This window comes from Priapulus caudatus, unplaced genomic scaffold (genome assembly GCF_000485595.1).
Source record: "Priapulus caudatus unplaced genomic scaffold, Priapulus_caudatus-5.0.1 Scaffold94, whole genome shotgun sequence".
NCBI classification, from domain to species: Eukaryota; Metazoa; Priapulida; class Priapulimorpha; order Priapulimorphida; family Priapulidae; genus Priapulus; species Priapulus caudatus.
In genome coordinates, this window is record NW_014577155.1 from 307,085 (window position 1) to 330,010 (window position 22,926).

Here is a 22,926-nt window from a genome sequence, read left to right on the forward strand (position 1 = left end):
GAGAGAGAGAGAGAGAGAGAGAGAGAGAGAGAGAGAGAGAGAGAGAGAGAGAGAGAGAGAGGGCTCGCAGCATTCATACGGCACAGGGCACGTTCGCATATAGGGACCTAATCCCAATATCAGCTTATCTTATATCAGCTTATCAGCTTATCAATAGCTTAGCTTATTAGTCCAAGTGCACACTATTCACAATTATCAACTCACCTTAGTTTCACTATAAGGCTATCAGTACGATTTATTTACTATATGAAGTTAGATTGTATGCTAATCCAACGTCAGCCCATAAGATTATCCTAAGATCCAGTGTCAACTTGGTCTTACGATAAAATTACAGTATGGTGACCAGTATGACATCTATGATCTTTAAACCCACAACGAAATAGGAGCTGTTTGCTTGTTTACATGCTCGTCCAGTTCTCTCACGATAACACGTATATATAGCTCTTTACTAAGTTCTCCCAGCGATACAGACATACCTGTGTGGAAGGGTCACTCAAGGAAACCCTCCTCTATGTCCTTTATATAGGCGCGTCTCCTACTATAGACCATGCACCTACTACCCCTACCCTCCTACTATATATAGACGCGTCTGCTGTAGTTACTGTATAAACTCCATTTAAAGGAAACGATAACACTGTCCTTTACAGACAGATGTCGGCTCGATAGAGGTGGATTAACTTTGCAACTGCTACTGAAAGGAAACATTTATAGACTCCTATCCGTTATATAGAAGTGGTTCAACTGTGAAACTGTCGTTCAAAGGAAACGTCAAAAGTCACCGGCGCGTGTTCTATATAATTTATACTGGTAACCGCTAACACAAGGCTCGACTGTTATCTTCTTGGGGGCATTTCTAGAAAAAACCGCTATAGCTACGTTCCCTTCGTAATTCTAGTGGAAGAAGAAGGGACATTTAATCGGCATAGGGCGTCACACCACGGAGGAGCAACGGCAGCTGTGGCAGGCCGATCTCAGCTCCGTCGCCGGATACCTCGGTGACAAGACCTACTTCATGGGCGGCCCACGGCCCACGATGGTACGTGACGTCACATCCGGTAGTGACGACGCTCCTCTTCTATGCCGAGAACTGACGTCGTAGATGTGAAATGACGTCATGGCAATTAGTGTACCTCCTCGAGTAACCGTGGGAAGCTTTGTGGGTGGAACGCTAGGACTAATTGGAACACTGTGTCCATGGGTGGATAGCTGCAACTAATTAATGAAGCTTGGGTAAGGTGAAAAGACGTCTTAAACTGCGGGCATGAGGTAACCTTTATTACTCAGGAGCATTAGCCACAACGCTTACTATATGACTGCTGTTATCGCCAACTATATCACTGCTAAGCATTATTGTTTACTATATCATTTCTAAGCGTTATTGTTTACTATATCATTTCTAAGCGTTATTGCTTACTATATTATTGCTAAGCGTTATTGCTTACTATATCACTGCTAAGCATTATTGTTTACTATATCATTTCTAAGCGTTATTGTTTACTATATCATTTCTAAGCGTTATTGCTTACTATATTATTGCTAAGCGTTATTGCTTACTATATTATTGCTAAGCATTATTGTTTACTATATCATTGCTAACCGTTATTGCTTACTATATCATTGCTAACCGTTATTGCTTACTATATTATTGCTAAGCGTTATTGCTTACTATATCATTGCTAAGCGTTATTGCTTACTATATTATTGCTAAGCGTTATTGCTTACTATATCATTGCTAAGCATTATTGTTTACTATATCATTGCTAAGCGTTATTGTTTACTATATCATTGCTAAGCATTATTGTTTACTATATCATTGCTAACCGTTATTGTTTACTATATCATTGCTAACCGTTATTGTTTACTATATTATTGCCAACTGTTATTGTTTACTATATAATTGCTAACCTTCACAGATTGATGCTGTCTTGTTCGGACACCTCTGTCAAATGCTCTACATTCCTATCGACTATCCACAAACTGCTTACCTGCGCGACAAATGTGCCAACGTCGTCGCCTACGTGACGCGACTCAAGCAGGAGTTCTACAGCGACTGGGACGACCTGCTGGCGACGCATGCCCCTCCCTCGGTGAGTGCGACCACGCAACACGGATATTGACGAATTACGATACGGAGGGCAGTAGCTAGCGGTGCCGTGGGTAGCAGGGGGAGGAGGGCCGTAGATAGGAGGGGGAGGACCGTAGATGGGAGGGGTGCACCGTAGATAGGAGGGGGAGGACGGTAGATAGAGGGGAGGGCCGTAGATAGGAGGAGGAGGGCCGTAGATAGAGGGGAGGACCGTAGATGGGAGGGAGAGGTCCGTACGGTAGATAGAGGGGGAGAGCCGTAGATGGGGGAGGGCAGTAGATAGGAGGGGAGGACCGTAGATAGAGGGGAGGGCCGTAGATTAGAGGGGAGGGCCGTAGATAGGAGGGGGAGGCCGTAGATAGGAGGGGAAGGACCGTAGATAGAAGGGGGAGGGCCGTAGATAGAAGGGGAGAACCGTAGATGGGGGAAGGCCGTAGATAAGCGGGGGAGGGCCGTAGATAGGAGGGGGAGGACCATAGATACGAGGGGGAGGACCGTAGATAGAGGGGAGGGGGCGTAGATGGGGGGCCATGGATAGGGGGGGGGGGCGTTACTCGACCTCTCTACCAGACCAGTGTCGATACTATTACATCAGGAGTGAAGTCTATAAAACACACAAAGCTGCCTATAAAAGACACATCTGCGGTCTCTCTTGATTGAACCTTAGACACAGGGTTGATTGCAATACTCACAGCTAATAGGATTAAACTATGGATTTGACTAATGCTAATCACACTTTCATGATTTTGACTTTAAATTTTTACTTTCAGGAGAAATACCGTCCAACCAAGAATGATTAGTGACAGCTGAGGAATCTTCATGAACAAGCAACTACCTACTTTCACGAGTTTTCCATCGCTTACATATTCCTAAATATGTAAATAATCCTAAACTATGTAATTATAAATAAAACTATATCATTATAGATAAAACTCTATGTAGTTCTAGATAAAACGATATAATAAACTCACTACTATACCTAGCTCGATACCGCCTCGCTCATTGCAAACTACTGTCTAAGCTGTATATTTCGCGGTGGTTTAATTTTCACGAATTTCGCGAACGCGTACGACCCCGACCGCGAAAATAACAACACGCGAATAATTCATACCGAATGATACCGAATAATTCATAATTAACCGACCGCGAAATTAATCACTCGCAAAATTGTCCGTCAAGTCTGAATTCGCAAAAATATCTGTATGCAAAAAATACGGCTTATACAGTAAGTATTTCCCACTGTAAAGTTCTTGCATTTTATCATTGAGTATCAAGACACTCATTCGATACAATACTTTCACTCCCATTTACTATACCATGACATGCACAAATCATAACCTAACCTAACCCGAATTAAATAATATACAATTATAAGTCGACGCAAAGAATAACGAGTCGTAAACGAGTGCACGAAGAGAAACAAATTATGATCGCACGTGACAGAGCAAATTTATTAAAGTTGGAGGTTACTGAATATTCAATGATGCAGATGCCTATATTTTGCGAGGATATTTCGACGCAACAGGGGCCTTAGATTAGCATTAATCCAACGTTCGGGTAGGATTAGGTTTAGGGTGCTAACTCTGACCCTAATATTAAAACATAGTGTACAAGTGCGGCCCCTCCACATCTTCGTGTTCCACGATCTAATGGAAAATAACAACAACGAACAGCAGAAACGAGTGGAACGACATCATCGCGTAGACAAGCGTTACAGCGTATATATAACCTGCGACTAGAATTTCATAATTCAATAAAACTCCCACCAATCGTAGCAACTCTCCCCGTATATATATATATATATATTATCTATATATATATTACATATCTATATAATATATATTGATATATTTTGGTATTATACATGATATATATAGTGTGCGATTATCATATTCATATATTTGTTTTTATTCTTTTATTAACTCCTGGTGAACACGAATATGGATATTTCTCTTTACAGTAATGCGTAAAATCAAACGCAGATTTGTATATTTTCATCATGCAGATACAAGTATACATATTACTATGCAGCATTTTATAATCGGTGTGTGTTCTAAGGCTCATCGATTTGTCTCCACGGCTAATACAAATACATCATCAATAAGTCAGCATGGTTGCTATACAGGTACGGCCAGTAAATGACCGACTCGCAGGGTACAATCTGTCGTGACGTAAACTCCGGGTGATACTCCATTAGGAGTGTTCCAACTTTAAGTGTCATAATGGTCATAATAACCATGATATAATATATATATATATATATTATTATAGTATATATATATATATATGGTCACTGGTCAATATATTATAGTTTGTGATTTAATGTCATTTAGGTTAGGGTTATGGGCTTAGGGTTAGGATTATCAATCATTAATCATTAATGATATCAAAGTTGGGAACACTCCTAATGGAGCGTTAGCATAAACTCCAGAGTCCCGTTGTCAGAAATAAAATTTATCTCAGCATAAATTTTTTTCTTGCGGACCGGACCTCTATAAACTGCATACAAGACATTCGTAACTTTGCCATGTTTTTGTCAACGGTCTTACAGACTATTTTCTAACAACAGGCCCCAGTATAATACATTTCATCGCTACAATATATCAGATCATATATCAATATATTCTGTGCCATTAGTAAATGATGATAACGGTATGTCTAGAGGTTTATCGTGAAACGTTACAAAATATTACACTTCATAATACACTTGAGATGAGAAAGTGACTCGAACCAAACTAACCGACCCATCCGCCTAGCGTGGACGACAAACAGCTCTAGCCAATCACTGTCGTGAGGGACCGTTCTAAAAATAATGCTTCACAACAAAGTGCTGCACAGTTGACATTTTGATGTGCGCGAGTGGAAAACACGCATACACTGGTCTGGCTTGACCGACCTATAAACTAAAAGAATATCCAATGAGAGCCGTGCTGGTTATTTCGCTCAGGCAGAGAGGTTAATAATATACCTGACACACTGTATGCTTGTCAGCCTCTAGCCAACACAAGCAGCTATTACACATTGCCAAATACACAGACATACAGGTAGGCACACACACACACATACACACGCACGCACATGCACACGCACGCACGCACGTGCACACACACACACACACGCACGCACACCACGACACACACACCCCGACGCACGCACGCACGCGAAGAAAGTTGCCATCACGAAAACGTGAAATGGCAGGAAAAATTACACATGAAAAATAGACCGTACAAAACGCAACAAACGACATCATATAAATAATCGACGCATTAGCAGAAAAATTGCGCTACACGTACATGCCCTCCTGTATAGTAGGTGAGGAACCAAGCAACCCACAACACAGCTTTGACAACTACGAAGTGTGCTTCGTAACTTGAATCAATAAACGAACAAACGAAACAAGAACCGATAAACCGTAATCTAACACACACAAAATATACAAACAAAATAAAAACGAAAACAAAAACGATCTATGACGGGTACGAACAACTAACCGATGTATAAGAAAAATATACAAGCACATAAACAATAGCAAAAAGAGGAACGACGAATCAATGAATGTTTACACGATTGATATCATCTTAGTTGACAGCAAGGGTGCAACGACCAACGCCCTCAAGACAAACCATCCGATAGTCAACCACAACTACAACGACGGCGACGACGACAGCGGCGACGACGACGACGACGACGACAATCACTCTGCCGTTTCCATCAACACACAGCATAAATATGTCGATATTCACAAAAGATCTCAGTGAGTCATCACAGGACAGTAACAACGTATCAGCACGTCTGTATGGCCTCGTCCATCACTTATATTTTGATTGAGCATATCCTTACGCGGCGACCAATATAACGCACACTATCGAAATGAACGAACGCACACACACGCACGCACGCACACACGCACACACGCACCCATACCTGCCGCTTGTCTCTGAAATCTTAATAATAGGTGTCTATGCAAACTATAACGGTGCCATATAGTGATTTTACAGTCACGCTAGATTTTTGAGAAAAAAACCCCAATATATTTAAATACCCTTATAATACGTGTAAAGCATGACATAGTCGCCCGTTGAAGCGCCCCTGCCTCATCACTTATTAATCAAATTGAAATTTTGCCCTTATAAAAATTTTCTCATGCTACGGCCCTGTTCTACGACATCTTACTGACATTTCTCAACCTTTATTTCTTATTCTTCTACCACTAACAAGTAGCACCCGTTGTACATGCCCACCTACTGCCGCCCCTTTTTACAAAACCCACGAACCGAAAGGACAATACGGTTAATCTAAATCTGAAATCAAAAGGCCAGTTGAGATAATGTTACGCTACAATAACCACAGAGGGTGTCACCCATGCTTCTGGAAAATATACGGAAGAAACTCAGATCTGAAGAGGTGTAAAACCACCGAAATAATGAAGCTGTCAGAAATAATTTGAGGGGGGCACGATTATGCAAGATTGCTAGAGTATTACAAGACATGGACGAGGTTGCATAAGTCGGGATATACACATTTATAGATTATTAACAAGCGTGCAATGAGAACACTGTGGTCACAAATATACTACATAAATAATATACAATACTTAATAATACACGCACGCAGGCATCCTTAAGTTTACACGACCTCCATGATTTGTCACCAGTATTAACATACCGTAGGACACGACGGAGACGGACGTAAAAGCAACGATGTTAGTGCACACGACCTAGAAACCTCCCTGGCTTTGAAAATTCCACCAAAGAGATAGTACTCCCATCGGGGGAATACGACATGAGGTCGTAACTGTGGCAACGCCCACAACGGGCCTCATCAGTTTTTTTGGGTTATTATCGCTGAAGGCTATTGATGAAACCAACCAAGTAATTGTCACTAAAGGGCTAACACGTCATAGGGCAACGAATCGTCATGGCTAAGCTTTCGTCGTAGCTGTGTGTGCGTGTGTGCGTGTGTGTGTGTATACATATATATCGGTGCTTTCAGACCCAAGCAATAATCATTAGATCCTGTAACTTTTCAAACAGCAAAAGGAATCCGTCGCGCGCAAAACTAATATCAGTCGCGGCAGCCGCGTCAGAGGTCGGGTCGGGTCATACGCTGTCGCCCAGTGGTCCGGGGAGCCTCACTCGCGCCTGCATCACGTGATCACCGAGTCCAAGGTCACCCGTGAATGCGTCATCAGCGGCCGGAGCCTGCACCTGAAAGGCAACGGGAAGATGATTTCGATAATCTCTCGCACAATCATCCATGTTTATCGACAACTTCTCTGACATTTATATACTTATATATTTATCTCTATCTTCATTCGTATCTATCGATATCTTCTCTAATATTTACCCGTATCTTCTCTTATATTTATTGATAGCTTCGCTTATATCTGTCATAATATCTTTCCTCAATTTACTGCTAACCACAAGCAAACATATAAATATATATATATATATATATGTAGAGGTTGAACGTGAGTGCCTATGGAGGTTTACCACTGGTACGTGTGGCATTGCTGTATTGTAATCATAGTGAAGACATACACACGTCGTGTGAAACGTCATTTTTACCCATCTTCCTTCATATTTCAGCCTTGTATCTCAAGCATAGCTATACACCTATGTAGGTCAATTACATCCGTGGATAAATGTGTTAGGAATGCAATTCCAGAGGACAAGCCGGCCTTTTGTGTGTGTGTGTAAAACAAGCCTTCTGTCCTGTCACCGCTTAGTATGCGGTGGAAGTAGAAATGTTATGTAAGCCTGCGGTGTACAGCAACACTCACTGACCCAAGCAAGCCCACTTTCTTCTCTGTACTCTCGAAATTAAATTAAGCCGCACACGCTGTTAACGTCAGTAAATGACACAGGCTCAGGCCACAGGACAGATGCAAGACTAAACAGAAATAAATATGCAATGAAAGCAGTGAAAAATGTTGCAACAAGCATGAGTGATCATGCGTGCAGCTATCTCTATCATTCTGTGGCATTCCTCTTACACTTTGTCTACAGCATGCATCCATTTGTATTTTTGCTTCCCATGCCTTCTACGTCTGCACTAAAATTAAGATACTATTTAAATAAATTAAAATTCTATCTTAAATTAAAGTTCTTTCTTTGTAAATTTAACATTTAATTTATTATTTAAAATCAAATTGAAGCAAATAAATAATTAATTGAATTACAATTTAAATTGTTTCATTTCTAATCCACCTTGTTGTCTGCCTGGCTTCCCTCCCCCCTCCATCACTCTCCCCCATCACACACATGCTACACATACCACACACTACTCAAGCTTAGTAACATGATCGGTGCACTACTGAGTCTAAAACAAACTACTAAGACTAAAGACTAAAGAAAAAGCTACTCAAACTACATCGTGCGATTCAATTACTCGTCACGAGCTAACACTACTACTATAAGCCGTGTCTAGAATGTAGCAAAGCAGCTACTTGAGGGGGACGCATCTACCCTTAGCAGTGGCGTCCGCATAGTGTGCGACTGTGAAACATGCGCAAGCAAAACAAAAAAATGCCATGGCAACGGGTCAGAATTTTGGTGACAGAAATCAGACATAACCCCAAGTCCAACCCTTACCCTAATCCTAACATTGACCCTGACGGTAATCCTCATTCCAACACTAAACCTAATCACCCGGGGGGGTCACTATATATGCCAGTATTACCCCATGTGCGTTCCAAATTTTTGCGGGTTAGGGGGGTGTTTTTCAACTTCTAAAGCGGGCCCGAGCGGGAGCAAATAGGCACCCTTTTACAAAGCTAATCCCGCAATAAGCCCTCGGGATCGTTCAAGTCAAGCACCGCGCCCGCAGTAGGCCCCCCTCACGGGATCCCTCCATTCCCTCCACTCTTTGCCCTCCACTTGTCTGCAAGACCTCGCAATAGGGGGTAGGGGTCCGGGTAAGACTCTTTTCATTGTGTATGCAATACGGGGTGGTATTCTTCAATTGTGTCTGCAATAGGGGGTAGGGTTTTCCAATGTGCAGTTGGCACTAGGGTGCCTATTATTTTTAGTGAGAACGCACATGGGGTAATACCAGCATATATAGTGACCCCCCCGGGCCTAATCACAACACTAACCCAAACCCTACTCCTAATCCTAACACCCTCCCTAGCCCTAACAGTAACACTAACCTCAATCTAACACTAAACGTAACCCAACACCCAACACTACCCCAACTCACACCCACTTATGGAAAGAAATATATAAATATACATAAATTCAATACCCCATGCAAATACATGCAATCTTGCAAAAAAATCAAAACACAGCCACTATTAACCAAAAATCAGCATTCTGTGAATCAAAATAACCCAGACTGCCCCCAGGGGCGGATCCAGGGCTGAAGCTAGACAGTATTTTCCCAGATTTTCAGGGCACATCCCCCAAAAAGGGCACACCACCCCACAGTGAGCGCCGTCAGGCACGGAAGCACATGGTGGAGGTCTGGGGGGCCTCCCCCAGGAAATTTCAAAATTTTAAGGGTCCCTGGGCACAAAAATGAGCACCATTTGAGCACACATTTAGTCAAGCAGCAATAGCTAAAAACCATATGGAATTTTATTTCTGCTTTATTTTGCTTGCGCTTTGCATAACAGCAATTAATGCAGAATGATTCAAGCACTTCCCTTCTTTGTCAGATATCAAAGCTAGTTTTGTTACCATGTAAAATTTTGATTTCCTTCAAGTCCTGTCAATGAATCAGAAGAAAAAGAAAACAAATACAGAATATAGCCAAATTCCATCAAATTGATTTCTGTATTTTTTAGCGCAAAATTTCGAAGGGCACTTTGAAATCTAGACCGTATTTCCCAATACGGCAAATACGGTCTGAATCCGCCCCTGGCCCCCCTAGATTTTGGAGAAATATATAATAAAAGGCCTAATTAATGCAAACAACAAAAATTTGCAATTTAAAAATGCAAAACGTTTTAAAACCACATACAATCCCCCCTACACACACACATGCATGATGTTGGCTGGGATCTGCTTCCCTCCCTCCTCTCCCAAGTTACAACCCTGGGCGGAATGGATGGATAGATGGATGGATGGATAGATGGATGGATGGATGGATGAATGGATGGATTGATGGATGGATGGATGGATGGATGGATGGATGGATGGATAGATGAATGGATGGATGGGATGGATGGATGGATGGATGGATGGATGGATGGATGAATGGATGGATGGATGGATGGATGGATGGATGGGTGGATGGATGGATGGATGGATGGATGGATGGATGGATGGATGGATGGATGGATGGATGGATGGATGGATGGGTGGATGGATGGATGGATGGATGGATGGATGGATGGATGGATGGATGGATGGATGGATGGATGGATGGATGAATGGAGGGATGGATAGATGGATGGATGGATGGATGGATGGATGGATAGATGGATGGATGGATGGATGGATGGATGGCTGGATGGGTGGATGGATGGATGGATGGATGGATGGATGAATGGATGGATGGATGGATGGATGGATGGATGGATGGATGGATGAATGGGTGGATGGATAAATGGATAGATGAACGAATAAATGGACGGATAGATGAACGGATGGATGAATTTTTCCCTCCCCCACCTCTGCTCAGCAAGTTATGGCCCCGATGGGTTGTTAGGGCAAGCTGTAACATCAGCTGTAACATAGAGCAGCATGCAATCACAGAGCATGCAAGCAGAGAGCCACGCGTAGTGTGCACTCCTTACTACCTTCCGTCACATCTGCCAGGGTGAAGCACAGCAGCAGAATGCCCTATATGTGCACGTCAAACTGAAAATGACGACAATCATGGTAACGGGCCAATCGCTAAAGGTAGACACGCGCGTCGCTAAGGTAGATGCTACAAAACTGAATACATACATAACAGCTGCTCTCAAAGAATCATTTGTTGGCTCTGGTCTGGTTCAGGACCCCGGCACACACACCATCACTCTAACCACTAACCGTAAGCATAATCACTAGCCTTGACCCCTACCTTCACCTCTAAGCCTAACGTTGACTCCAACCTTAACTGTAACCCTAATCCTAACTCTAACCATCACCCTAACCCTAACCATGCTGTAAACCTTACCCTAATCATCACCCATTATTATGGACTGGGGTCCTAAAGTAGACTCGACCGAAACTCTCCGACAAAATAATCTAAATAAACACAGACTACAGTACGTAAGCATGCGCAATACGATACACACACCCCGTGGCATCTAGCATGCCACATTATGACAGCACTGGGAATGACATTGCCTCGAAATCGAGACATCTCACGGAGCGGGGTTGCCACCCAAAAATCAACTCACCTTATTTATTTCTCTTATTTATTAATTTTTTTCTTTAATTAATATCCAAGTTAATTTAAATATAAATCACAGTTATTAATTCAAGCAGTGGCCTTGAGTGTCGCCCTTGCTAAACGAGAAATTTATCGGTGAACTCACAACGAATGACACCTCAACCCCCCCCCCCCCCCACCCACATTGGTCACTCCACATGATTTCGAATGGCAAAACAATCCAATCATTTAAACGGCTCACGTGCCTCGTGAGCGTACACATGACCAACGCTGACTTAGATTCACTCGCCTCGCCACGGCCGGATCAGCTAGTCTAAGATTAACCAACGTTCGCTAGCTCCCCCCCCCCCCAGGTCAAGCACAGCTCATTGCTGACACGCGCTTACCCTGTCTGGCGGCCGTGCGTCCGAACTTGCCGAGTTGTTGACCTCCGAGCTGTGGACAGCAGCGGCTGCGACGCCGTGTGACCCATCGTCCAGTATCAGTTCCTCGTCATCCGCATTCTGGAAAGACTGGTCGGGGAAAAAAACAAGAGAATGTGGCAAGTGGCGACACCTGCAGGGCAAATGCTACACTAAAACTGCAGACTGAGGGCACATGGCAGACTATTATTTATGCTAAAGGCACGCACTGACGGTACGTGGCAACACCTATGAGCTAGGCACTACACCAAAACTGTACTCAACTATCAGTACACTACATTAGAGCATTGTGCACACTCCCCGCCCCTGGGGTGTGGGGTGGGGGTGGGGGGTAATGGCTTTCAAGGCGTCTCTGGTTCCCAATTGGTTCACAAAGTTTCCTTCCCGTGTTGACATTCGGAAGTTGAAGCTCGGTTGGTTCGAGAATCGTGGTTTAATTTGTACGTATGATGTCGCAGAACATAGGGTACATTCGTGTACATTAAAATAGAACATTAAGCTTCATTCGTACATTTGGATGATGGTTGAACGTTTTAAACCAAAATTTTTTTAACCAATGTTTTTTTGTGCCACATTTCACTACTCTAGCTTTGCTATTTTTATTTATAAATTCATGCTGGTAGGTGACCATATAAATAGATGACCATATAAACCATACAGAGCACATGTAGAAATTAATCGTAAAGCTTGTCAATGAACAATGCAGCTTTGAACAAGAGAGGAATCGTAATCATTGGGTATGTTCTGTGATAGGTTTCTGTGAGAGTTAAGAGTGCAGGGTGAGACACTACAAGCTTTTCGTGTTGCTACCCTAACATGCATAGCATTCCGAGACGAGAGACTTTCATTAGTGAAGGGAATAGGGGTTCCACTAATGAAGGGCTAAGCTTCCTCTGCCACCCTAGCTACAGGTTATACTCAGGGAAGAAATAGCACCTGTTCAACCTCCCTCACTGTGGTCACAAGTTTGTTACACATATCATGAGGGTGCTTAAAACAAATGTTCACGCTTTGTAGTGTGAATATCTACTGCCTACATGATAAAACCTTCTCAATATATCGTGTACAGTGGACAAAGACACGTTAATTGGCGAGCACGTCCCAAAGGGAGACTCTGCCCAAAAGAGAAAGAAGCAGCAGCATTGCTTAGCAGTAACAGTGAACACTGCAAGAGTTAGTAAGAAGACGGTGGCTTTTAAAACTACTGGGTCACCACACAAAACTGCCAAGCAACAAAGCAACCCTTAGTGATTAAGAACAGGCTGCAGTTAGTAGTTGTTAGTAGAAACAAGTAACGATTAATCCAGAGAGACATGATACAAGATTGCGTGGCACAGCTTTGCTGTTGATCCTAAGTGCTGCGCGCGGATGAGCTGCGCAGTTCCGCGGGATATGCGCACGCGACCGCGGGAATGTTCAAGTATGAAGCGCTGTCCGCAGTGGAGACGTGCGCCAAATTCGAGGCCCAGCGCACGTCTCCACAGCGGTCAGCGGATGGTCTGTAGTTTTAGAAGATGACAATGATTATATGTGGACGATATTCTAGGAATTGGAGATTATAAAACAGTAACAAAAATCGCTCAGTCATGCTCCAGATTAGCTGAATCAAAAAGATTAGAATTTAGTATGAACAAAACAAATACAATGGTTATAAAATTCACAAACAAAGAAAGGATAGAGAAGGAGACCAAGGCAACCAAGGCAATAGGCAACCAAGCCAATAGGCAACCAAGTAATCAAAAAATGCACCAAATATTCATACCTAGGGGATTTAATTAATGATATAGGAGGTTATAACGATATGATAAGAGTCCGAACTGAAAAATGTTGATGATGAGCCGTTTCATGATGAGCAAAATAATATTATTATCATGGGCAGAAAAAGCAAAATTATGGAAATCATACTATAGAAGCAAGAGCTGAAATTATACAAATCGCAGTTTTACCTTCCTTCGTAAATAACAGAGAAACATGCACTAACTTAACTAAGGAAAAAGTAAAAATGTTGGAGGATTTCCAAATGAGTGCCTGCGCAGAATAATAATACACGCAGAAAAAATAAAATCTACGGAAAAGCATTGAAAGACGATGAAAATTCCAAGGAAAGATACGGAAAATCGAATAAAATAACATATAGTTCTATACGAGTAATCGGTGGTAAATACATTAAAAACGCATTATTTGAAAATCCCATATTTTACTTATTATAACATCCAAGAGATGGCGCTGTGGCGTGAACATTGGCTGTATTGATGAAAAATGTTCAATGAATGACGCACTCGTTCACTTCCAACAGTGAGTGAAAATGCGGAAAATTTTCCTCTTCGATGCGAAATGCATCGGCGAGCATTTATTATTTACGAAAAGTAAATAGGCGGCAAAAACGGTAGGAACAGGAACCGCGTCAACGTCGGTCACGCCCCATTCATGCCCATCAACGAAGAAGGCGAGGCTTATTCAGATACGGAGATGTGAAAATTCAACAGAAGGACGTAGCGCAGTGCGCTAAACAGCGTGTTATTTTCGTTTTTGTGCCAAACTTTATCGTAGGAAACCGTTCTAGCCTAGCAGAATGCCCTAGTTCCTGAGATCGGCGATTCCATGCTGTTATGGGTCCCCACCTATAAAAATATCAAACAGAGGTGCGGCGTAGGCTGTGATTGGAAGACACAAAGTGTCAATCCTCGGCGAGCCTCGGCATTACATGATATTTATTGTATGTGAGTTGTTTTAACCACTGTGTCAGATTATTGTGTGGGGGTCATTTCACCCCCAGTGATTGGTCTCTAGTTACTCACCCAAACTTTAACTTATAGTCATAACACTGGCTGCCTCAAGGGAGTGCCAACCTAGCTACAAGAGTAGAATCTTAAACGCCAGCTAGGAAGCGTTTAGGACCCACTGATGCAGGGTTACCATACGTCCCCTACTACGCAATTCAGACTATTAATAACTTCTCCTGTAATCTCACTCTACTCAACGCTCTTCAACACTTGCGGTGTTTGTCAGAGCTCAGGAGGCTCAATAGAAACGATGCGTAATTTTTAGGGGGCATGAAAAAATTAGGAAATATGTATTTACATTACTTTTTACACCGTCATACATGGTCTCCCCAAAAGCTGGTTTCGGTATAGATTGAAACTTCAGATAACTTAACTTTAAATTAATTTAGTTAGACTTTTCATGCAGGGATTCACAAGAGAACAATTTTGGTCCAAGTGAAAGCAAGGCACGTACGTAACATGAAAGGGGCACATGCAGTTTTAGGGGGTGGCCTGCAACAGAAGCGCCCAACGCCTAGCCACGAATGTGAGTCTAGATGCACATCCACTGTGATGCTCCCCTCGGTTACATGTGGGAGGACTATGGTTACCCTAGCTTCATGCAGATAAGCATTCGGCAGGCAAAATATGGCTGACCTGATGTCCGCTAATGCTGTAATACGAGTCAGCTACAATGAGCTCACTGTCATCGTCCTTGTCCTCGTCTAACGGCTACAAAAATCAAACAAAAAACAAAGAAGAAAAGCTTATTAAAGGCAAGCAAGCTACTCTACTACCATGCTGACACATGCACATTCACGTACTGTGAGGAGGACCTCGACAGAGTAGGTTTATATAAACAGTCCCCCTCTACTCCACATGCAGGAACTCAATACATAGCCATGTTCCTGTTTCCCCCTGTCTAGGTAATTTAATAAATACATAGTAGAACACTGGATGGGGGATGCAAAGTGCGGAAATAATACGTGACATCAAGCAACAATATAGAAACATAATATGCAGTATAGAACACATACATAACCGTTACATTGATGTGAAAAATACAACATGCGATTCACTAGGAGACTTCACAGTTAAGCGTGTTGTGTACCAACAAAGTGAAAGTTTTTACACAGTGCGGATAAACTCAAAGAACTGTTCGTAAACTTGTGGCACGTATGGTCTCACAAAAGATTCATCAGAGTTAGTATTTTGTCAAGATTTTCAATACTGTGTCATTCGGAAGTTAAAAAGCCAGTGTACCCTATCGATATGAATAGTAATGTAGAGCCTTGACACTGTGAGACATGGTTGCATCATGCTTGCCCCTCATCCTCCTACAAACACACCAACCCTTACATCTTTTTGCTGTTCTCAGATAGGTGCTGACACGTGGCAGGGATTTGAAACTGTATTTCTCATATGAAGCTTTGCATTTGTCTTGCTATTCTTTTACTACTACTGCAAGCTTTAAAAGGACAACCCCCTCCAAACCCAGTTAAGATAGTAAGGAAGACTTTTTAACTATCTTGATTCATCAGTGGCGACATGCACTGCCATCTACACCATTCTCTGTCCAATAAGTGAACAGTACCTTTAATTTGGTCATACGAAAGCATGCGCAGCAGAGAGGTGACGTAGGTATCTGAGGCAGCAGGAAGGCAAAAGACAAGAGTCACTCATAAGGCAATTATAGAGACTACACACTCAAACATGGCGTACACAAAAAATCGTAACGTTTCAAACCATTTGGGCCGTTGACAGAAGAAACATCATGAATAATTATGACTACACTTCATGTTGAAAAGTAGAACCTAGACTTGATGTCTGCATCATGATGTCATAACTAATTATTGCTTTATGAACATTTGCTTTATGAATGCCGATACGAATCCAGCATTTACGAATGACTTTGAGCTACCCTATATTTCATTGTTGCTGCACATTAGTACCGCATGTTGGATACTTGATGCGTGTAGATCGCTCACACAGCTAGTCACATCTGCACGGCCAATCAAAAATCATTTGACATCGCATCTCACTCAATCCTGAGCCCCAGATGAACCAATTTGGATCGAATTTGTAAAAGAGCGATTGATCAAGTTAATTTTTGGGACTGTCCTCTATACTCTTTACCTCTCACAATGATATGGAAATGCCATTTGAGTTCCACAGTGATTGTTTCGCCACCTTCCAAGTTTGCACATACCGTTTGTACAGCCATCTGACAACAACACAGCGTACACCCCTGATGTTTAAATTTCGGTCAAAAATCGAAAACGCAGTCTTTCGTTAAGTATATTATTATATAATAGCCGGTTGCACTGTGTTATAACAGTGTCCCGGGCTTGTATTTGACAGCCGAAATCTACGACATGGACGCGAATTGAGGGTACTGCGTGTACGCAATGGTGATGAGAAACTGGCATTCACGCAACCGATTGAATATCCGCGAAAACGAAATCAGTGCATTGCGGAGGCGTGGACGGAGTCTCTATGGGTCGCCGATCCACTATGCCAAACCCGCACTGCCCCACCCGGAATCGAAGACGAAGGGTATACCTAAAGTAATAATAGTGTACAAGGGTACACTAACCTATGCGTGCGTTGAGCGTTGCGTTCGTAATACGCAGCTGAACGACTGATTAATAACACGACTCGTTATCGACAAAACGACAAAGCTACACGGTCATTCCAGGCTCCACGCCGTGCAAGCCCTAAAGCTCCAGCTAATTACGTCATCATCTCTAATACGCAGCATCAAATAGCATCAAGTAGAGGGTATTGAATAGTATCGTGACATAGAAGAAGCCGGTGTGGTATCGAATAGTATCGTGACATAGAGGAAGCCGGTGCAGTATCAAATAGTATCGTGACATAGAGGAAGCCGGTGCGGTATCAAATAGTATCATGACATAGAGGAAGCCGGTGCAGTATTGATTAGCATTGTTGCGTAGAGGAAGCCAGTGTGGTCACTCACCGTGTTTGCCTGCTCGTCGGTGGTCAGCAGCCGCGCGAGGGGCATGCAGAAGGTGGGTAGAGTCTCGGTGAGGAGAGGTCGGCTGTTCGTCAACAGTGGCTTGAGAAATCTGATCGAGCGGTGAAGGAAACAACATGGCCACCGCAGCACATAAAGCAACACGGCCACTGCAGAAAAGACAACAATATGGCCACCACAGCGAAGAAAACAATATGGTCAATAAGTTAATGCAAACAATATGGCAAATAAGTAATTGCACATAGATCGGCCAAGTGACACGCACACGCACGCGCACAGGCATGCACGCACACACACGCACACACACACATACAGGCAAGGCCACCGCCGCCGCCGCCGATGAAAGGATACTTGTAGTCGAAGTTGTACCAGACGCGGACGAGCCGAGCCTTCTCCTGCGCGCGCGCCTCGTGCGACAGTGGCGCCACGTGGGACGCCACGTGTGGCGACGACGGGCTCGGCTGCGACGAGTGAGAAATAGACGACACGTTCTGATACGATTCCTATCGACCGCGAATGTGAGAGGCAGCGTGAAAGAAACACCCGGGGTGCGTGAGCGAGCGACAGAGCAACGCAGCGCAGATGATCAGACGACTACAGAACACGGGAAGCGAGAGCAAACGACAGAGTGACAAAACATGGCAGACAGATGATGCATGAGAGAGTAACAGAATGAGACAACTTGCACACAGTTACTGACAGACGAAACATATAAGTTATAGAGGGGTGAGAGTTACAACTATTACCCAGTAATATAAACTTAATCATAAGTGACCAGTTAGAAGATATTTAATAATAGTGAATGATCACATTAAATAATAGATATATTAGAAGTGAATACTGTTATAATTTACTCGTGATATCGAATGCTGAATGAATGAATGGGTGGCTTGTGAGAAAGAGAGAGAGAGAGAGAGAGAGAGAGAGAGAGAGAGAGAGAGAGAGAGAGAGAGAGAGAGAAAGAGAGAGAGAGAAAGAGTGAAAGAGCGCTAGAGAGAAAGAGAGAGAGAGAGAGAGAGTGAGAGAGGTGACTCAAGAGACAAATAGAGTGGATGAGCCACACAACAGATGTAGAGGGAGTAATAATAGATAGGCCGACTAATAGATACGACTACATCCACAATGAATGGGACATTCCACTACATAGTGTTCAATACACCCATATTATATCTATAGCAACTTATCACAAATACTATTTGCAAGAATCCACATGACATATATCAGTTTCTCACTTACTCACACTTAAACCAAAAGGTAAAAAATATTATGTCATTATTTTTGTGAGTAGGAATAGTAACAAGTAACTGTCATGCTCAGAAACCTAACATAAATTTAATCATATCTTATAATTAAACCACACTGGAAAACACATTTGGAGTGAATAGGCAGTTGAAGCGAGAAACTGATAGCAAATGTGTTTAATTTACTAAAATTATATGACATTAAGTTGGCTCCAGCATTACAAACACTTGTAATGGAATTCTCACTGTTTCCTATGCCAACTTTACCACCACATGCGTGCATGCTCACTTGTTTACAACAATTACGACAGCTAGTCAGTCTATACAATCTCAGAGAAACATTTATATATAGCACAGATGAATTGCAAGTAGGGATATAGAGGATATCTCTCTGTGCGTGTGCGTGCGTGAGCGTGCGAGTGCGTGTGTACACACGTGTGTGTTTGCACGTGTGTGCGTGCGCGTGCGTATGTTTGTATGTGTGTGTGCGTGTGTGTGTGCACACGTGTATGTGTGTGTCTGTGTCTGTGTGTGTCTGCATGCGTGCGTGCATGCATGCGTGCGCGTGTATGTGTGTGTGTGTGTGTGTGTGTGTGTGTGTGTGTGTGCATGTGTGTGTGTGTGTCTGTGTGTGTCTGTCTGTGTGTGTCTGCATGCGTGCATGTGCGTATGTGTTACGTATTGCCATTTTCTTGCAATTCATCAGTGCCAGTCCACCAGGAATATTCTATCACAGATAAACAGGTTGAGCGAACGTCGTGACGGTAACGTAACTCTACACATCGTCGCCGACGTGCTCTAACAAGTGAACATGCATGGACACGTGCTGCCTCCGACTTACGGTCCTTACAGCTGTGAAGTGGTGCATTTCCTGCTCATCCTCAACACCAACCCTGAAAACGAATGGAGGACATTCAACATTTATTGTCACTTACAAGGAATCAATCCAATTCTAAACATTCCTTACGATGTTACACTAAGTTAACTGATTGTGCACTCACACACGTGCACACGCACGCGCGCACGCACGCACGCACACAGTACCTGATCTTCAGCCATGAGAGCATGGGCGTGGTGCATCCACCGAGCACGATGACGGTGAACAGCACGATGATGACCGTCGTGCTGAGCATCGTCTGCCGCGCGACCGACGCCGTGTTACGGATGGCCAGCGCGTACGCTATCGCTCCACGCAACCCTGCGACATATCATGATACGCACATCAGCAACCGCCACACCATTACATTCCTACGTTATTCATATCATGACGTATACATACATCAGCAACCGACACACCATTACATTGTTACATTATTCATAGCATGATGTATACATACATCATCAACCGTCACACAGTTTCATTCTTACATCTTTCATATCATGATGTGTACATGTCATGCACCTGTGCCATTCTGCTTGAGGAAGAGACATAGTCTCGCAAGCTCGCTCGATAAGGTAAATTTATGACACCATATTCTATTTTGATTTTAATGTTATGAATCCACTGGTGTCTGTGTGCTTTCCTTATAATCGCTCTCTCTCTCTCTCTCTCTCTCTCCTGCTCTCTCTCACTCTCGCTCTCTCTCCCTCTATCTCTGTGTATATATATGGTGCCACCTACCGGCGAACATCATCATGTGCTGATATGCGTAGGTGATCTTCTGCTTGCGACCGAGGTTGAGCAAGAATGAGAGCGGATAGACGTTCATCGCACGGCCAATCACGATCGCCACCTATGCAGCCGGGGGGGTCAAGGACACGAACGAGGTCACGGCACAGCCAAGCAGTCAAGAATGCATTTGTCTCTCACTCCCTTCCTCCCATCTTCCCCTTCTCTCTACATCCCTTCCTCCCCCTCAATCTATCTCACACTATATATCTCACTCTCCCTCTCTACCTCTCTTTCACTTTCTCTCCTTCTGTCTCTCTCCCTCCCTCCCTCCCATCCTCTGACCTTGCCTTCTTCTCCCTCTGTGTCTCTCTCCCTCTCCCTCCCATCCTCCTCACCCTTGCATCCCACTCTTTATGTCTATCTCTCCCTTTCCCTCTCCCTCTCTCCCTCCCATCCTCCTCACCCTTGCATCCCACTCTTTCTGTCTCTTTCCCTCTCCTCCTGTCACGCTCCATCTATCTATCTATCTTTCTCTCTCTCTCTCTCTCGCTCGCCCAACAAGGATACTATTGCTAGCATGATGAAGCCGACCTCCCAGTGATGGTTACTGAACGTGAAAACAGACACGCCGATGTAGCTGAAGATGAAATTCTCCGAGAGGAAGTTGAGAAGCTCAAACAACTGCAACAAATGTAGATCTCGTCAGAAACATTTTAACAGCTCATCGATAGATTTTACTGAGTCATGCTACTGCTAACACTGTGCTTATCACGTTCACAATGATATCAAGAGTGAATAAAAACCCAAATTTGTTTATATTTACTTCTAATAATATACTACTGTTATATTTATTACATTTACTATGTTATACTATTGCTGCTATTGCTACTGCTGCTGCTAGTACTCTTTTACAATTTTTACCAAATTAATATGTTATATCATGTTCATAGCCCATCCCTTATGACATACAAATCAGACATAAATAGAAAAAAGATCACTCTGTATTAACGAACACAGAACTATGGAAAGTGCATGTCTCCCCTGTGGGGATGTGTCTGAAGTAAAGTATACGTGTCTGTAGCACGACAAACCAATAATTAATAACAATAACCCTAACAACATACAAAACCAGATTAGGGCAGACAACGACCATTCCTTGGCTCGCAAACAGACCTAAGGTAAATATCTCGCAGGGGCACGCACCGACTACTGAGCAACAGATGTGTATTTGGGGGCATACCTGCTTCGTCCTCCCCCGCGACTCCACGGATAGGTTGTTGTACGTGTAGTGAGCCTGTGTGATGCCACAGAAGAGAACAGCCACGATTCCTGCAAGAAACCATGTTGATTACTGCTGCGGGGAGAGAAGGGAGAGGGAGAGGAAGAGAGAGAAATATAGAGGGTTAGAGAGAGAAAGAGGGAGGGAGGGAGGGAGGTTGGGAGGGATAAAGGGAGGGATGGAGGGAGAGAGGGAGGAAGGGGGAGAGGGAGAGGGAGGGAGAAAGAAAGAGTGAGATAGAGAGGGAGAGGGAGAGAGAATCAGAGATAGACGCATAGAGAGCTATAATAATATTATATAATAAATAATATAATAAATAATATTATTTATAGAGTATATAGCTACACACATGGCTCATAGACATGTTCGAACGCTTCAACGGCAGACATAGACAGCGACAGAGACAGCAGATGTTTCAGGCGTACCGGTGAGTTCTGCAGCCTCGGCCATCAGGAACGTGCTGTAGGACATGAGAAAGAACAACGCCGTCTCCAGCAGAGGATACTCCTTGATCTTCGTGAACTTTGTCAGGTGCACCGCGGTTAAGGAATCTGTAGCTGCAGTGACCCCTCCCCACACTCGCCCCTCCCCTCCCAGGTTTCAATGATTACCGCACAATCATGACAGAGCAACCACCTCACGACTTATCATTCCTTAGTTGTGCAATGCCCCCTTACTAATATACTTGCAACTATCAGTCTATATCTATTAGTCTATACCTATTAGCCTATAAGTCTATACCTATTAGTCTATACGTCTATTAGTCTATCAGTCTATGCCTATTGGTCTATTGGTCTATCAGTCTATGCCTATTAGCCTATTCGTCTCTAAGTCTATTAGCCTATCAGTCAATATGTCTATTAGCTAGTGCTTATTAGTCTGTAATAGTCTGTTCCAATTAATTATTAATGCCTATCAGCGATATGTCGACAGAGTTGGAAGCTCATTAATAAATCAGACAATGACTGGCGCGGTGAGGGTGTCGTCGCGACGGGCGCATCAGACGACGTAGAAGGATATGAGTGCAGTGATGCATCCCATGCTGGATCCAATGGCAAATGCTCCGCAGAAGATCCCCAGGAAGTTTCCCACAGACTTGAAGAAGGCTGTCACTTCGAAGCCAGGCCCTGAACCAGTATTGCTGTACGTCTCTATTGCCCTATACACATGCAATATATACATATATATATATATATATATAT

At 43.3% G+C, this 22,926-nt stretch overlaps 2 protein-coding genes across 7 annotated transcripts in view; one reads left to right on the forward strand and one right to left on the reverse strand.

The window, feature by feature from the left end:
* LOC106804968 (failed axon connections-like) overlaps positions 1-3,069 on the forward strand; it is a gene marked incomplete in the record, with an annotated part of 5,790 nt that extends 2,721 nt beyond the window's left edge. Inside the window, 3 exon segments of the mRNA XM_014806391.1 lie at positions 896-1,036; positions 1,914-2,087; positions 2,857-3,069. Of these exon segments, the coding sequence (XP_014661877.1) occupies positions 896-1,036; positions 1,914-2,087; positions 2,857-2,886 (345 nt within the window).
* Positions 3,070-4,466: 1,397 nt separating this feature from the next.
* LOC106804967 (sodium/hydrogen exchanger 9-like) overlaps positions 4,467-22,926 on the reverse strand; it is a 26,879-nt gene continuing 8,419 nt past the window's right edge. For 2 of the 6 annotated variants that reach the window (XM_014806387.1, XM_014806384.1), the window contains 12 exons: positions 22,745-22,883; positions 22,150-22,255; positions 21,686-21,774; positions 21,013-21,126; positions 20,455-20,566; positions 19,878-20,031; positions 19,675-19,726; positions 17,944-18,053; positions 17,575-17,683; positions 15,252-15,326; positions 11,797-11,922; positions 4,467-7,293 (listed from right to left, as the gene is read on the reverse strand). In XM_014806387.1, coding sequence (XP_014661873.1) covers positions 7,186-7,293; positions 11,797-11,922; positions 15,252-15,326; positions 17,575-17,683; positions 17,944-18,053; positions 19,675-19,726; positions 19,878-20,031; positions 20,455-20,566; positions 21,013-21,126; positions 21,686-21,774; positions 22,150-22,255; positions 22,745-22,883 — 1,294 coding nt within the window. In that variant the 3' untranslated portion in view covers positions 4,467-7,185. Of the gene's footprint in view, positions 7,294-10,829; positions 10,891-11,796; positions 11,923-15,251; positions 15,327-17,574; positions 17,684-17,943; positions 18,054-19,674; positions 19,727-19,877; positions 20,032-20,454; positions 20,567-21,012; positions 21,127-21,685; positions 21,775-22,149; positions 22,256-22,744; positions 22,884-22,926 lie in introns of all 6 variants that reach the window. The other 4 variants (XM_014806389.1, XM_014806385.1, XM_014806388.1 and 1 more) reach the window with 4 other exon arrangements.